This window comes from Epinephelus fuscoguttatus, linkage group LG2, assembly GCF_011397635.1.
Source record: "Epinephelus fuscoguttatus linkage group LG2, E.fuscoguttatus.final_Chr_v1".
NCBI classification, from domain to species: domain Eukaryota; kingdom Metazoa; phylum Chordata; class Actinopteri; order Perciformes; family Serranidae; genus Epinephelus; species Epinephelus fuscoguttatus.
The window spans coordinates 41,018,554-41,036,118 of NC_064753.1; the positions used below are offsets into that span (position 1 = coordinate 41,018,554).

At 41.0% G+C, this 17,565-nt stretch overlaps 2 protein-coding genes across 3 annotated transcripts in view; one reads left to right on the plus strand and one right to left on the minus strand.

The window, feature by feature from the left end:
* LOC125905754 (Golgi apparatus protein 1-like) overlaps nt 1-3,265 on the plus strand; it is a 29,511-nt gene extending 26,246 nt beyond the window's left edge. Inside the window, exon 26 of the mRNA XM_049603946.1 lies at nt 18-3,265. Within this exon, the coding sequence (XP_049459903.1) occupies nt 18-185 (168 nt within the window). The 3' untranslated portion in view covers nt 186-3,265. The remainder of the gene's footprint in view (nt 1-17) is intronic.
* Nucleotides 3,266-5,764: 2,499 nt separating this feature from the next.
* Nucleotides 5,765-17,565, minus strand: part of pacsin3 (protein kinase C and casein kinase substrate in neurons 3) — a 46,165-nt gene continuing 34,364 nt past the window's right edge. For both annotated transcript variants that reach the window (XM_049597408.1, XM_049597398.1), the window contains 3 exons: nt 12,524-12,663; nt 11,525-11,694; nt 5,765-8,688 (listed from right to left, as the gene is read on the minus strand). In XM_049597408.1, coding sequence (XP_049453365.1) covers nt 8,573-8,688; nt 11,525-11,694; nt 12,524-12,663 — 426 coding nt within the window. In that variant the 3' untranslated portion in view covers nt 5,765-8,572. The remainder of the gene's footprint in view (nt 8,689-11,524; nt 11,695-12,523; nt 12,664-17,565) is intronic.

The window sequence follows — 17,565 nt, forward strand, 5'->3', positions numbered from 1 at the left end:
TTCCCTCTGTCCTGCAGGTGGCGCCAGCAGAGGGCTTCTCAGACCTGGCCGTGCAGGTGATGACATCACCCTCCAAGAACTACATCCTGCTCATGATCGCACTGAGCGTGTGCGTCCTCTTCCTCGTGGGGCTGCTGTGCGGTCGGATCACCAAGCGAGTGACGAGAGAACTGAAGGACCGGTAGAAGACGAGAGCTCTGACGAAAGACTGACTCCTCGCACCTTCTTCCTCCCCCTCCCCCTCCCCCTCCTCCTCTTCTTCCTCTTCCCCTCTCAGATGCCCGGTCTGTAACCAGCCAAACTGCACAGTGCCAACGCCAGTGTCCACATCTGGAACTCGTCTGTTTATTGGCTGCTGCTGAATATTTGCATCAAATGCAAAACGGCCCCCCGATTCTCACAAAATCTCCATTTGGGCATCTCCAAACCAGTCGTCTGATTGGAGCGTTTCTTTCCTTGATGATCATATTCCTCCTTCCCCAACAAATCTGCTTCTGCCGAGGATGTTTTCTGGGGTCGGATGTGGGGTCGTCCGGCATCCTTTAAGTTTCTAAATAAGCGCTGTTCATGATGTGACTGAGGGCTGCTTAGGATTGCTTTCCACTCGTTGAGTCCTGATGCTTTTTTGTGATATTTAACAGAGACTGGAGCATGTAGAGCAACAGGAGATTGTTTCTTTCTATATGACTGCAGCTGCCTGAATCGCACACGGAGCAACAAAACTTTGAATTCTTTGAGATGTTCTTGTTGCTTTGAAACATTTTTTCTCATCAAATCATGAAGTCCTCTCCACTAAAGGATCACGTCCAGCTCGCCGGATATACATCAAGTTATAGCTTCTCCTGGATATTTTCACCATGACCTGCGTAGCCCCCTGTTCTCTGTTGCCTTTAATGAACACGGTCTGACACATAACACACAGAGCGGCTTTGTTTTCTGCATTTAATGACTAAACAAGCTGCCTGTGTGCAAACACGAGCAGTTGGGAGGAAGTGATTGTTAATGTGGATATATAGCATTTACACAGCTCTGCGTACAAAACTTTTTTTCCCCCAAATGTTTGATAATTTATGCACCAATGTCATGCCAGAGGTCAGACTGCCCTGTTGAACCTGCCCTGAGCTGCTAACACATTGACATGATGTGAGGTTTACTCCGCAGGCCTACGTTTGTTTGTTTCTGCCGACATTTAAAGTGCATTCACACTCCTGCATGTACACAAACAGTGCATAAACTTAAGACGTGAGACAAAACACCGTCTTAAATTGGTACATACAAGTCAGAGGTAATCATGTAAGATTTTAAAATGCCATTTTTCACAGAAAGGAGTCACAGGATAATCTTTTTTCTTTTTAAAATAGGTGGGATTAAATGGTTTATCTTAAAATAAAGACTGGAGGGAGGGGAGGGGAAACAGGCAGCCTGGCTCGGTCCAAAGTTGGGAAAACATGTACCGTTAAACTTCAATTAATAGCCTGGGCTATTATTTGCTTAAATCACTGAACTCAACAGGCCTATGTTTGGGACAGGCCTTTAATTCCTTTCACCTACAACCAGTCAGAGCAATGAAACGTGAAGTAGCGCTGAGCAACATACAAATGTAAACAGACTACAGCGTGTCGAGATGTGGTGGTGTAGCATCAATATGTCTGTGAACGAGTGTTGCTGACTTTGCCATCACAATTTTAACATAGTATTTCAACAGGAAGTTAAACATCAGCTTCAGCCATCTTTGAAAATGCCTCAATAGCGCTTCTCTTACTCAGCTAGGTGTACGCTCACCTTGTGTCACTAGGGAGAGCAAGCCAAATAACGTCATCACATATTTTTGGCTCTGCCAGTTGTCAGTCATCAAATCAAACATGACCAATATTAGATAAATGGTTGTGATTGGTCAGGTCCTTTGGAAATCTGTCTTAATGGGAGGGGGACCAGACGCACCAGAACAAATAAAACATGAGCTCACAGACTCGCCTGATTCCCAGACTACCTGTGTGCAGCAGTCAGGGTGAATTAGGGTGACTGGTCTGTGTGTTTAGATCAAAGTTAGGCTACATTTGATTGAATGTCCGATTCAGATGTGACGTATCGCCTGAAGCTTCAACTGACAAATTTTCACTTTCATGATAAACATTTACTGTACATGACGCATATGAGCAAAAATATTTGTAACAGGGCGACATCACATTTAGAAAAATACATTTGTAGTGTGCCATCATGATCTAAATGCTGTAATATTACTTATTATTAATAGTAAAGAAAAAACAAGACACAAAGGATGTTTGGTTTCATGCTGACGTTACAACAATGAATTAGTTTTGAAAACCCAGACGGAAAATCCCCCGCACAGTATTTTACAGACTGTTGAGCCACAAACTAATTTTTTTTTTTTTTTTGCAGGTAAATGACTTTAATTGTAACTAAAGAGATGCAAACATTATTTTGCTTTTTTTTTTTTATTTTTTTTTTATTTTTCAATTGATGGATATTTAATTTTGCACTTTAACATGGTGTACATCAGTGACATCACTGGACAATGAGCCTCGTTCATCTCATTCATTTGTAAAAATATTTCCGAACAATAACCTTACCTTTCTGTTTGCAGCTTTTGGTTGAATATTAATATTTGTGAATGATTTAAAAACAGTGTCACACAGATGAGTAGTTTGTGCAGCGTATACACAATATTTCTGATCATTTACAAAAGTTAACGAAGCTGAAGTTGCAGATTATTTGAGTGTGAACAAAGAGACGTCCTCTACCTGAAAGCCGACGGATCAATCAGATAGAAACCAACAGCTGGCTGCTTTGAGCTTTTCTAAACCATCTTTATGTTCCTGTTGGTGTCTGCTGACGTCAGACGTTGAATCAGAGCGACTCGACAGGAAGTAAAGATGGCTGTCATCATAACCAGTTTTGTCTCTGCGTGAACAAACTTTATCGGTGTGCAGTTTTTTATTTGTTTTTACATTATGCCATGTAATATGAAGCCGTAACAGATTTCTCATTGTGAGGTTTGATTTTGCTGTACAGATAAAAATTTGTCAATTTAATAAACCTGTCTGCAGATTTTCATATCTTTGGCTCCACCTGAGACTTTTTAAATGTTCATGTCATCTTTACTTATGTGATACAGAAGCATGAAAACAGATTGATGCCCTTTCTAGAGGACCAAAGGTGATTATAAACTAATGACAACATGCTTACAAATATTCAATTTCTGCCAATAGATGCTCCTAAATCCTACACACTGGACCTTTAAGACACAACTTAAATGCAGAGTTTACACTGTGGTATTAATACTTTTATTTAAATAAAATATGTGAGTACTTCCTCTGCCTCTTCTGTCCGATGATAAATGGACCTGCGCTATTCACACACACATTCACACACTGGTGGCCAAGGCTACCACACAAGTTGCCACCTGCTACTCAGTTTCTATCACACTCACACATTGATGGAATAGCCATCGGGAGCAATTTAGGGTTCAGTATCTTGCTCAAGGCTGGAGGAGCCAGGAATCGAACTGTCGATCTTCCGATTGGTGGGCAACCCGCTCTACCTGATCTGAGCCCCATAGATAGAAACTTTATGTCTGAAAATCAGCATGACGTTGATGTTATTGTCTGAGTGCAGGTTGAACCACCAGGTGGCACTACTGTCATTTAAAGGAAGCAGATCTCAAACTCTCTGGCCCAAACACACCACCTGCTGACACACCCCAGCACAAACACCCATCAGTTTAACAGGTGATCAGATTATCACTTGAATTTAATGCTTTTTAAGATATTTTCATGATCATTTTAACCAAATTCAAGACTTCTTTTTGGACAAATCATCTGTTTCTTATTCAAGCATTGCAGGTAAGTATAAAGGTAAACAGTATATACATGTGGCCCTGTGCAGAGGTAGGTTTTATGTTGTGAGATAGGTTAATCTACATTTTGCCAACAGGCAGGTGAAAGTACAAAGTAAAAAGTACTAGGTTCAGTGGTAGGTATAAAGATTTGTAACATCAGAAATGTGGACTATCACACGGGACAGCTGGACTTATTTTGACAAAAAGAAGTTAAAAGATGGATAAAATGATATTAAGACCTCATAAATTCAAATTGAAGACTACTTGACTGAGCATAATGTTAGTTCAGGTGCAGCTGATTGATCATGATTCCTTTCTGTGGAACCAATTGGCAAATCTCATTCAGGGCACTGTTTACTCTGGCCTGCCTACTGTTTCTGCTTCCTCTGCAACCCGCCTCCACTCCAGCTTCTCCTTTTCATACTCTCTCTGCCTTAGACTGTCCACATAGGCGCATGGAAGAGGCTTTCTGCGTAGGCAGAGAGGCCCCATAATAGAGCCATACTGCCAAATGGAAATAAAGTTTTCTTTTTCTTTGCTTTCTAAAGTGGTCCTGACTGAAATTACTTTTAAGGCCTAATGTTATATATAAATTAAAGGGATAGTGCACCCAAACATTAAAATTCAGCCATTATCTACTCACCCATATGCCGAGGGAGTCCTCACAACACTTGCGGAGATCCCAGGGGAGAGGAGGTAGCAGCACAACTCCACCTAATGGAGGCTGACGGCGCCCCAGATTCAAACGTCCAAAAACACATAATTGAAACCACAAAATATCTCCATACTGCTCGTCTGTAGTGATCCAAGTGTCCTGAAGCCCCGAAATAAAAAGTTGTTTGGAAAAACGTCATCTGAACTCTTGTTTTTAGCCTCATTGTAGCCTGTAGCTCTAACTGCCTCTCTGTGCACCACACTCATGTTTGCACCAGCAAAAGCACGTAAACACACATGAAGGCGGTGCCCATGTCTCACAGTCTCGTGCAAGCACGCACACGTGAGCACAGAGAGGCAGTTAGAGCTACAGGCTACAGTGAGGCTAAAAACAAGAGTTCACATGACGTTTTTTTCAAGCAACTTTTTATGTCAGGGCTTCAAGACACAGTATGGAGATATTTTGTGGTTTCAATTATGTGTTTTTGGACGTTTGAATCTGGGGCGCCATCAGCCTCCATTAGGTGGAGTTGTGCTGCTACCCACTCTCCCCTGGGATCTCCGCAAGGGATGTGAGGACTCTAAAACTTCACCTGAGCCTCCCTCGGCATATGGGTGAGTAGATAATGGCTGAATTTTCATTTTTGGGTGCACTATCCCTTTAAGACACTAAGACCTTTAAAGGACCTGCAGACACGCTGGTGACCCTCTGTCATCCTGATAAAGGTCACAGGACACAATAATATTGAGTTCTTTGAGTGTCTGGGTTCCATTACTTTTTGATGGGAACTGTCATAATTGACATTTTCTGTCTTAATAAAGTAACAGATTTATAATTACAATAACATTAAGCTAAATAAGTATTGATAAAAAGTTGTCTAATAGCAGGGCTGCTACTACTTCTGTTATACTGGAGAGAGGGCAGACATCTCTATGGCTGCTATCTCCAACGCTCAGCAGCCCACACTGAAACAATCTTGGCACAACAGGTAAGAGGGAAAAAAATTTATTTTGGATTTTGGGGTGAACCGTTTCTCAAATCTGATGATTCTGATGATTGTGAGTTTCATGGCAAACTGAGCTGTAAAACTTCTCCACCTGTGAGTCACGTAACCTGACAAATGAAAGAATTGAGTGAGACTTTTACTTCCTGAACCAGGGAAATATCTCCTCTCAGTACTTAACCTGGAATCTCTGCAGCATACTCTATCCATTAACACACTATGAAATCAATATGAGGACAAAAGAAAGTTCCATCTGCAGAAAGCTCTTTATTGTTGCTTCCCACTTTATCGTCTGTACATGTTATAATTTTGTAAAGAAAAGGAAAGAATGAAGGAGCAGCACAGTAGCATTAATATCCTCTATGACCTCTCTTATTATTCAGACGTCTACGTGGGTTAGCTGTAGCGATGCTCGGGTCAGCAGGACAGACAAGGAGGAGGAGGAGGAGGCTCCCTCAGACACAAACCACAAACTTAAACAAGATAAACCCAAAAACCAGACAGAATATTATCACTTATGATTTCAGATGTATGAGGTGCTTCGTGATCGCAGCACAGCAAAACAAAACTAGCAACAAACCACCTTCCAAAGGTTAAATGACCCAAATCTAAACAGTCAACTTCACTCTCACCTTCGTCAGCCCTAAAATGAAGAATGATTGCTAAAATAAAGAGGAGAATAAATTACAAAGTAAAGATGTTGACTGTAAAAACGCTATTCTTAAAAAATAAACAGGTAGCAACAGTTTAAACCGTCCATACTCAAAATCAGTTGACTTTATATAAACATGTAGCTATCAGATAAAAAAGAAAAATCAATGAAGGAAAGAAAGTGAATTCAGTGTCACAACCTAAAAAATCTACAAAATAACTGAAGCATGCCGATGTCGAGATGAATGAGCCAATCAAGTGAAGCATTTTAAAGTCCAGGTCACAGGAGATTCTGCTGGTTTCTACTGGGATCAGACTGGTCGTCACTCAGCAGACGGCTGTAGTTCCTTGCTCACACAGCAGGGCGGCGCTGACATTTCAGGCCTCACTGACTAAGGCACTGACAGTCTTTCATTGGGTTTGTTTCAGCTCTTTGAGTCAAGCAGAAACCACAGCTGAGCAGAGAGGATGATGACGATGAAGAGGTGCCTCCAGCTGCAGTTCCACTAATGGCCACTAGATGCTGGATCACAGGCTGAAATCTACTGAAGAACAGTCCCAAAGTCTGTATTAAAATTATTTTTACCCTACAAGAAGTCGATTTTATGTAATGATGAGAATACCAAGGCTTTAAAAAATGTTTGACATTTTGGAAAATACGCTTACTCATTTTCTTGCAGAGATTTAGATGCGAGGATTGATATCACTCTCATTTAAGACTCCAGCAGCCGGTTAGCCTAGCTTAGCATAAAGACTGGAAATGCGGGGAAAACAATTGACCTGGCTCTGTCGGAAAGTAACAAAAATCCAACGACCATAGCAGACCTTTCTCAACACTTTAATCTTCCACCTGCAATTAGCATTTAGAGTTTTAAGCTCTTAATATGGTTGTTTCTTGCCAAAATGTACCTTGGGAGCGAGGTTATTATGGTTAAATTAAAAAAAAAAAATACTAACAACTAAAACTAGGTGTGAAAAGACGTTCATTGACTTAAATAAACAATAAAAATTGGAAACTAACTGAAACGATATTTTGTACTCACAAAACTAACTAAAATAAAGGAAAAGCTTTTAGTTTTAGTCTTTGTTAATTTGGTATAATGAGGCATTTGTGCTTATGTTTATTAAGACAGGGATGTCTTTATGACTGTGAATCAACTGCCCTCACAAAGTGTTGTTTGATTTGTATTTCTATTCTGACCTTCTTAAATATTGCCTCTGACAAATATATTATAATAAACTAGAATTACCACCTAGCGATTGTGTGTCCCTGCACATCAGTCAAGTTGCAGTTACAGGTTACATCTATATATGTGAAAACAGACATGGATCGATTGCTCATCTGTGACAACCCGAAAACATAATGCCTCTGGCTGCAGCTATCGTCAACACAGAGGCATAAAAACCTAAAACTACTACTGAAGATAATAAAATCTTGACTAAAATTTAACATTTAAACAATAAACACTAACCTGAAACAAGCAAACCCACTTTGGAAACTAACTACAATCAAACTGAATTGAAAAAAATAAAAAATAAAATCAAATAATACTAAAAAGGAATGAATATTACAAAACTGTAATAACTCTGCCAGTTGTATTTATTTTGAACGTCAAATTTATTTTGTACAAAAGTTAATGACTGTTTTCTATTCTTAATCTTTTATACTGATGTTGTAATCCTAAAGCTGTAGAATTGTCCACATAATAACGACAACAAAGAATGGAACTTTTACTTCCAGATCAAAGTCAGTAAACCTTCTTGTCTTTATGCTAAGCTAAGCTAACGGGCTGCTGGCTTTAGTCTCTTGAGAGATATGAGAGTATCCATCTTCTCATCTTAGTCTGTACAAGAGCAAGTTAAGCCTTTTCCTCAAATGTCAAATTATTTCTATAATAAGAAGCATGTTTAGTAGTTTGACTGACTGACTGACAGGTGTTTCAGCCAATCACAGTCAGGCATGGTGGCTGCTCTCACTGCTGTTCCACCCTGGCTTCTTCCTCTTTGATTAAAAGTGGATTTTCTGACTCTAGAAACTGAAAAAGATGGCAGCGAGCAGAAAACCAAAACTCCAGTTTGATAACTTGCGTCCGTGTTTTTCTACAAATGTCTGTTGATGTTGGCAGGCCTTCGGAGACCTCTTTAAAACAACAATGTCGTTGACCTTGAGCTGAGTAAACAGCCTGTCACAACAAGTGGACTTTTTCCACTGGCTGAGTTTCAATATCGCAGCTCAAACAACAGGGAAAAAAAAAAAAGCAAACTCAGAGTCGAGTTTTACAGTCGGTAACAAAAACTGTCTGGTGGTTTCACTGTCTACATTTCAGCACTACTAGCTTCTGATTGGTCCTTGCATCGTGAGTCTAGTTGTACCATTGGCTGGGTGACCAGAGAGGGTGGGCCATCAGGAGGCGACGACCTGGACGTAGTTGGCGGGGTAGAGGCCGACCTGGCCGCTGCTCAGCTGTCCTTTACACCAGCCCTGCTCGTCCTCCTCTCCCATCTTCAGCAGCTCCTCGCCTGGAGGGAAGATGATGGTCAGACATGTTAGTTTAAAGGCACTGTGTTTAAATAATGAACCTGAAGATCGGAGGACGCATTCATTCACAATAAAGATAACACTGGAGTAGGGCAGGCCGCCTGTCTCTGTTTATTAGTGATCTGGTTCTGGTTCAGGATAAGCAGAGCTGAGCTCAGCTAAGCTTTTCCAAACTAAGATCGCTCTCTCTGTGGTCCCATCAGGTTTCATTAACTCAGCGTCCCTCTGACCCCCACGAGGCATGACCGCCTGCAGAGGACAGACTAAAGCTCCACAGAGTGGCCTGGTTAACCACGGCCAACCAGGGCAACATTACATACAGACCCGAGAGTTTCATCACCAGCTCTGCAGCTCTACAGAGCGTTTTAGCCTCTGTTAGCTCATGTTTGGTTTCACAGCTCATCATGGTTCAGCCTCATTTTTAAGCCAGCAGCTCTGTAGCTCGCTCTTCTGTCCACGAATATTTCTCCACCCTCTGGCTGCCACAGTTTTTGGCCTAGGAGGCTGAAATTTGGCATGAAGGTCACTGCTGTTGTGGATTTACCCCTGCTTTCTCATAACTTTATTACAAGGACAACTCAACAAATCAATCCTGTTTTCAGCAGTAAAATAGAACTTTTAATGTCCTACCAGAGCAGAAAATTAGTTTTTGTCTCACCGAGTAAGACAATAAACACAACAAAAACGAACACTCATTATTCAGAGTCCTATGTGACCTCCATTTATTCCTTTGTCTGCCTCCATGTGCTTTGGTGCAGGCTGTAACACCTGACACAAGTCAATGTCATCATAACTCTGCCTTCTACTATGGAGTGATGGGAGGAAGACTTAAAGAAGTGGCCTATGACTGAGTACATAACAGACACAACTTGACATATTTTTTACTCCAAGTAGCAAATTTGACCAAAAGATGTCAAGTTTGCAGCTACGAGTTACTCTTTAAAAACAGGAGAATAATAATTTTCTAAGCATCAGCATATACACACAGTACACACGGAGCACCTGTTAACAATACTCTTGTCATAAAGGTCATTTAATTAAAGAGCTCATTTGCACTGAACAGAAAAACAGATCTGTGTATCTGACTGTAAACACTTCATATATACACAGTTAATGACAGTGATCCATCGAATGGCAAAATACCTCAATACCATGAAGTCTCTTTTGCTCCGTTAATCACTTTTCGTTTGAAGGACTTCAGATCAACTGCGTTATTTATAAAGTCCTTTTTTAAAAAAGGTGACTTTATTTAACTTACCTGACATGAGTGTGTGGTTACTCATCAGATTATTCTATTGATAATCCCTCAAGTTAGGATAAACACACAATTAGTGTTCTTGATATTCAGACAGATGTCAAAACATCAAGTGGGTCAGGAAGATAAAACCACTCAGAAAGGGTTTTATTTCCAACAAGAATAATAACAGTGTTCATATTTAATAAAGCAGAGTTTTTACTTTCACACTAAAAGAGAAAACCTGAGCAGCAAGCTGTTCCTTCAAAATAAAAGCATCGATCCTCTGACTGTTTTGAAATGCTTTTACTTCCACACACAACAGGTGATGTGAAGCTGCTCACACTTCACATCCGTCACACACCATGCAACAAAAACACACAGTTCTCATGTTATCAGCGGATTTATGTTTCTAACCTTTGCAATAATGATTCAAATCAAGTCACAGAAATCAGCCAGATTTATATCTTAGATATGACGTATAATTTGTCTTATAAGTGTCTTAAAAGTCTCATTTATTTCAGTTTAATAAATTATGTGGTCATTTTATTGGGCGGTGGTGGGAGTTAGAGCAGTCATCCACCAATCTGAAGGTCGGAGGTGTGATCCCTTGGCCCTGCGGTCTACATGTCGAAGTGTCAGTGGGCAAGATACTGAAACCCAAACTGCTCACGATGGCTTTTTTTATTGGTGTGTCAGTGTGTGTGTGAATGTTTATCTGATGAGCAGGTGGCACCTTGTGTTGTAGCCTCGGCCACCAGTGTGTGAATGTGTGTGTGAATGGGTAAATGGTGCCTGTAAAGCACTTTGAGTGCTCACAAAAACTAAAAGATCACATATAAATGTATCCATTTACCATTCTTTGATCTAAACACAGATGCTAAGTAAATAAGGAGGCAGCTTTCATTTCCTGCTTTTCAAAAAGTCTCTGTGACTCTGAATCATTAATGCAAGATCCATGAACTTAGAGCGACCGGCTCAACAGGTCACAGAGCTGACTGACATGCAGACTGAGGTAAGACGTAATAGGTGCTTTTTCCCCACTGCATTAGTCTTACTGCATTTGATCATCAGTACACATGTCTGTAACAATGTGTTTGACATGAGTGTAAATGTGTTAAGATGAGGCATCACAGGAGGACAAAAAGAAAAAAACTAATTCTTTTTAGACATTTTCAGGATCTAAAATTAAAACTCGGATGTATATATATTTATGTATAAATACAGTATGTGTTCTTATATTCATGTAAGCCTTAAAAAAATGTACAAATCAGTTGCAAATATAAAGGAATTTGTTCTCTCGTTAAATTCAGATAAATATCTTGGACTCATATTGAGAACATGTACAAAATGCCATCTTACAAATAAGTAATAGTAAAAAATAGTTTTTGGCATTTAAGTACCAGCTCTGTTTCAGCCTCTGCTGGTGCCGGTTGGTTTTATTTATTGCAGCTGAAGATTTTTTCATAGTTTTATGTTTTGCAGATTTTATGAAACGACAGCAGATGTAAAACTAAAACCAAAACATCATCACTCTCCCCTGTGATGCCTCCCCGTCTGTGAGCATTAGTAAGTGTTAATACCTGCTTTAAAGCTGAGCTCATCGGCCTCCTGGCCCGTGTAATCATAGAGCGCTCGGACTCGCACCCCCTCTACCTGATCCTCCTCGTCCTCCGCCTCCCCCACGCCGTTCACCGCCAGCACCTTCTTAGGACTCTCCTCGTCTGACCAGTCCGACGAATAATCTTTCATCCTGAGTGAGGACACACCAAAAATACAGAGTCTGGATGACAGAAAATTATGTACAACTTGGAGGTAAATTTTGTGCTTTTTACTCCCCTAAATTTATTTGACACTCATTGGTACAAGTTCCTTTTTACATAAAAAATAAATATGATGTCATACTATACCAGTAATCTACCAAGCCCCCCACCCCCCCCCACCCCATCTCCCCAGGTTACCGTTCATCACATGTACCCCCTTAAACTTAATGTACCCTGACGAGCTGTTGTAAATAAGCTAACAGAGGAGCTGCAGCTACGTCACACGTCTCCTAGCAACCACAGCTGTCGTCATCGTGGATGTCCAGTAAAGAACAAGAGTGTGTGAAAATGTCTGAGTGTTGGAGGTTCAGACACCACGGTGAGTTTATTTCTGTATATGACCGGATTAGACAAAGAGGCAGAGCAAGACACACACACACACACACACGCAGCTTTCTAGCTTCTAATTAGAGTTCATTATGTACAGGATGGTAACTCCTCAGGGTGACTACAAGGTAACAAGCTAAACTACATGCTGCCTCTATATCTGTTTCTAACACACACACACACACACACACACACACACACACACACACACACAAATGTATGTTGTGCATCTCTGTGTGTATGTACAAGAAACTGGAAAACTTGTAGAAGCTTCACTCAGAGTTTTGTTAACACTTCACGCATCTTCAATAAACTCCAAAAACAGAGCAACCATTTTCAGTAGGAATAAAACTGAAATCGAATCCCATAATGACACATGATATTAATGATTGTTGTAACTAGTCTGCAGCAAACGTGGAGGTGTCTTCCTACCTGGTGTCCAGGGTGATGGGACTCGGAGGGACGTCATCTCCACCTGAGGAGACGATGTTGGTGAGGGTGACCACGTTTTCCTCAGAGTGTCCACCTCGCTCCTTCCTGCTGATGGAACGACTCGCCTCTGGAGACCACTCCTGCACACACACACACACACACACACACACACACACACACACACACACACAAACACAGATGAAAAGTTAAATTCATAAGCAAAAAAACACATCAACTCAATACTCTCAGTGCTTTTCAATAGGTCTGGTATGACAACTTGCATATGGTGGACATACAGTATAAGCAAACCTCCAATAGATACTGATGTGGACTGACATTACTGAGTCAGTTTGCTAACTTCTACACTGTCAGTCAATCATGGACATGTCCTTTGTGGCCACGTGGCCGCTTTTCAGCAAATTCAGTTTTAAAATTCTGAAAATTCAGATTACAAAACTCAAAGTCAAGTTGTGGTGACAGAGCCCAACTTCATTTCTTAAGTCAGGCTCAGACTACAGGAGTTTTAAAGTCCTGACCGATTTTGAAATTGGACTGCATCACGCACGTGAGGAGGAACTTCACAGATGTTGATTTCTCCCATCTCACACATGCAAACGCTACAATATTTAAAAAGAGTCCAACCACCCAACGATCCAACCACCCAACCATCCACCCACCCAGCCAACCACCCACCCACCCAACCATCTAACCACCCAACCAACCGACCAACCATCTAACCACCCACCCACCCAACCAACCAACCATCCAACCACACACCCAACCAACCATCCACCCACCCACCCAACCAACCAACCAACCATCCAACCACCCAACCAACCAACCAACCATCCACCCAACCAACCAACCAACCATCCAACCACCCAACCAACCAACCATCCATCCAAAAACCATGCAAAGCATCCCAGACGTCCCTCTACCCAGCAACACTTTCTAGCTCCTCCTGGGGGCCCAAAGGCGTACCCAGGCCAGATGAGATGAGATATGTAATCCCTCCAGTATGTTCTGGGTTTGCCCTGGGAACTCCAGTGCAATAACACTACAAAATGCTCCAGCCCATTAATTAATTTTAATGAGTTCTCTCTGGTATTTATATTCCACTCAGAGGATTAATAATCCTGTGGTAAACTGCAACATTTTCTGATGTAGAAAATAATAAAATTCTTGTAATAGTATTCGTGGAAAATTATAATAAATGAAAGTTAATACGTATTTCAATGAAAACAAAAACACCTGTTGTGGGAAAAAAAAATAGATTCTGGCCTCGAAATATGTTGCTAATATAAATGCAAAATCAAATGTGTTTTTATGTCTTAGTGTCCAGTTAATGATCGCTCTTGCCCTGCAGAAGATAATCAGTGGAGTCTGATCTGATCACACCCAGACACACACAAACACAAACACACATTTGGGCATAATAACAGGGTGCTGACAGAAGTAGGTGGCTGGGGATACAGTTACAGGTATTCACAGTCTCAGTGGAGCACAGAACAACCTCCAAACTATCAGCACTACAGGAGGTGTGTGTGTGTGTGTGTGTGTGTTTGTGTGTGTGAGAACCAAATGTCCTCACAGGCACAGAATTAACACCAAACATACAATGAATGTTTCAGGTGTATGCGTGCAGTGGATGAGATACAATTGGAGTTATGAATGAATGTAGTCAACACAAAATCTTCAGAAATACAGAAATGCAAATGCGTGTGTGTGTGTATGTGTGTTGGGACAATGGCTCTCTGTTTGCGTGTCAGCGGCGCTGTGGGAATGCCAGGAGATTCCTCAGAGGACACAAGAGATCCATTTCTTTCTGCCAACCTCAGTCCACACTTATTTTTCTATTCTGGAAAAACTGGAGATGATAAATAGCATTCAGTTTGTAATTACAGCACTGATTCTCAGAACATGAGGAAATTTCCAAATCCTCCTCAAGTGAGAAGAAAAGCTCATGTATTTGTTGCATTTTCAAATTTTACACTAAGTGTCAAACTCTTTACTATTACACTGACTTCCTGTTCTCAACACTGTACATTAGTCTGAACCCAAATAATCACCTGACTGTCACCTGACTTCATGACAAAAACAACTGAATTATACTTTAAGCTGTTTGTGCAGTACTGAACTAACTGTCCAGGACTCAGCTGTCATTCTTTATTGATACACTGGTACCAAAAATAGTAGCACTTCACTTTAATTCCCCCTGTTTAGCGTTCATGGACAGTATACAGTATAAGCATTTAATTCAGGGCTCCTACAGCTAAAGGCAAGTTAAGGCCAATTTCCACCAGATGCGTGTTGGTTGTGTCTGCGCTCCGGCACGGCAGCGGAGCCCATAGGATTCAATTCTAGTCAATGTGTGTGTTTCCACCGGCTGTGGCTGTGCTGCGTTCCGGCTCCGTGTCAGCTGCGGCACTCTGGAGCCCTCCGCAACAGATACGCAGGACGTCTATTTTTGCCGGACGCCGGAGCACAACGCAGCAATTCAGCACAGAGCAGATCGTGCGGGGCAGGAAGTCGTACACAGAAACACAATAAAACATCCGGTTAATTTTCAAAATAAAATACAGTGTTCACGGCGGATCATATTTCCCTGCACTACACCTTAAAAACTACATAATGGGCAGAGGCAGGGCTGAAGTCAACAGGTCAGAGGTTTTCAGACGTCATTTCACCCAGTGAACACCATGGACGAGGAGATATTAATCATGGCAGTGCACAGATGTCTTCCGGCGGAGCTGCACCGCATCGCACAGCAAACGCAGCCGGTGGGTACTGACGGACGGTGGAGCACGCAGCGGATAATCAGCGCTGCCGTTCCGCAACAGAGACGCATCCAGTGGAAATCCGGCGTTAGATTTAAGACTTTGTAAGACTTTTTAATGCCGCTCTGAATAAAATTTAAGACCATTTTACAATTACTGAAACTGAAGAAAAAAAGGAACTGAACGGACCTCAATTACTTAGGGTACTGTTGAGTTTTGTGCAAAATCACTCATTGAACTACAACTCATCTCCACAGTACATGTCATGAACATCAGCTAGCTAGCTGCTTAGCTATGTCGCATGCACAAATGTAATGTTATTTTACCTGATTTATCTTATCCAGATACTCCTGGTCTTTTAATCACCCGTGAAGCAAAAAATAGGCGGTTGCTAACAAGTGGCTAAATGAGACTACTGAACGGCATCATGCCAAACACAGCTTTACAGGGTTGTTGTGGTGGCTACATTAAGTCATGCGACCGTAGCGTAGTTTGTTTATAGCCTAATGTTAGCTATTCACTTCAGGCGATTGCATTTACCCATTAAAAATCATGAAAGTGGTGTTCATTTGTGAAGATTATCTCACTGAACAAAATGTGTAAGGATCATAAACTTGTTTTTTTTCTGCAATACTCTAAAATCCAAAGGAAATATTCAATTGGCCTTTTGTCAAGGGAACAAGATGGACACTAACTTCCAGGCTGGCCAGCAAATAAATGTCACCCCTGCAGAACTCTGTGTATTTGTTAACAAATATAACTCCTCCTGTGCACACCTGTAAGCGGAGGCTGCTGCTTATAATGGATGACAATCGTAACACTATAAAATAATATTAAACTGTGGACAAATACTGTACATCGCTGAAACACTTAAACATTACCTTGTAAACATTACTGTTTACAACTGTATAACAGTGTGATATAAATATTTGTTAAATGTTTATAATCTGTTTATCAGAGCTGAACAGGGAGACTTAAAGTGTTACCCCTGAAAGAAGTACTGGGTGTCAAAAACCGCCTCTGAATTCATAGCATTCTTCAGAAACATACTTTTCAAATCAGCTTATATACACACACACACACACACACACACACACACAGGCCAGTGTACACGTGTGCTTACAATATGGCCAAACAGACCCACTGCGTAAAAGTGCGTGATAGTTGTAATGTGGAAAAATACAAATACACACTTGAAAGCTGGAAGAAGTCCTTCTAAGATTAAAAAGCAATTCCTGCAGCCCCTGATTCGGAAAATGTTAGCATGTCCAACTCAAGTAAAAAAGTGTGTGAAATAGCTCAAAGTCAACCCGAAGACTTTTTTTTTTTTAAATCCTTTTTATATAAAGGAGCAGAAAATCTAATTTATGGCAGCAGTGGTTGACCTCTTATCTAGCCAGGTTAGAGGCTTTGGTCCACCTAGCTACAACTAATGAAGTCTAATACAACAGTCCTGCAATAACTCCTACTATCATAGGGTTAGGGTTAGACTGTATAACATTCAGTTTTTGTTGAGACTGTTTCTGAGAGCTGCTGGTCCTGTTTTAGAGGATGTAATTTGTGCTACTATTGAATTTGACTGCCTTATACCAAGAGGTATTTCTCATATTGTCTACCCTCATTGAAATAAATGAGATACAGTCTTTTATTTGGTATTTACAGCAGTTAATAACAGATAGAGGAACTGCTGAATCAATGCAGACTTAATTTTATTCTGCTGAGCTTTTAAAACATGTGGAAAGTCTGGTTTTCATATGTCAGAATCTGCCTCTTTGGGCCCATAAAACCTTGTGTGTTTTGGGATGTTTTACTGCACTCATTTAACCTTAAATGAACAACGCTGCTCTGAGCTGACTGCATTATGTTCAGCATCATGCTGCCACTGGACAGGCTTTGTTTTAACATGGCCAAAATAATCTTCACTCAAGGAGTTAAGTGTGATTTTCAGACATCTAATGGAGAAAACAGAGAGATGGATTTAACGAAATCTGCAATCTTCAAACAGACTTTCTGTGGTCCAGTTGCTGCATTTTCGAGTATTGTATGTTGACTCCTTTGTATGATCTGAAATTCGAGGATCCAGGCCTGGAACAGCGCACCCCCACACACACAGAGTCAGAGTGTAGCTGCCAAAAATAAAAGTGGAGGGCAGGAATCCAGGTGATTGTATCTCTATTCTGACTTGACAATTGGGTCTGCAGATCTTTTCACAGACAGAAAACAGAACAATACAACGATTCCTTCATTGTGAATCAGGGAACAGAG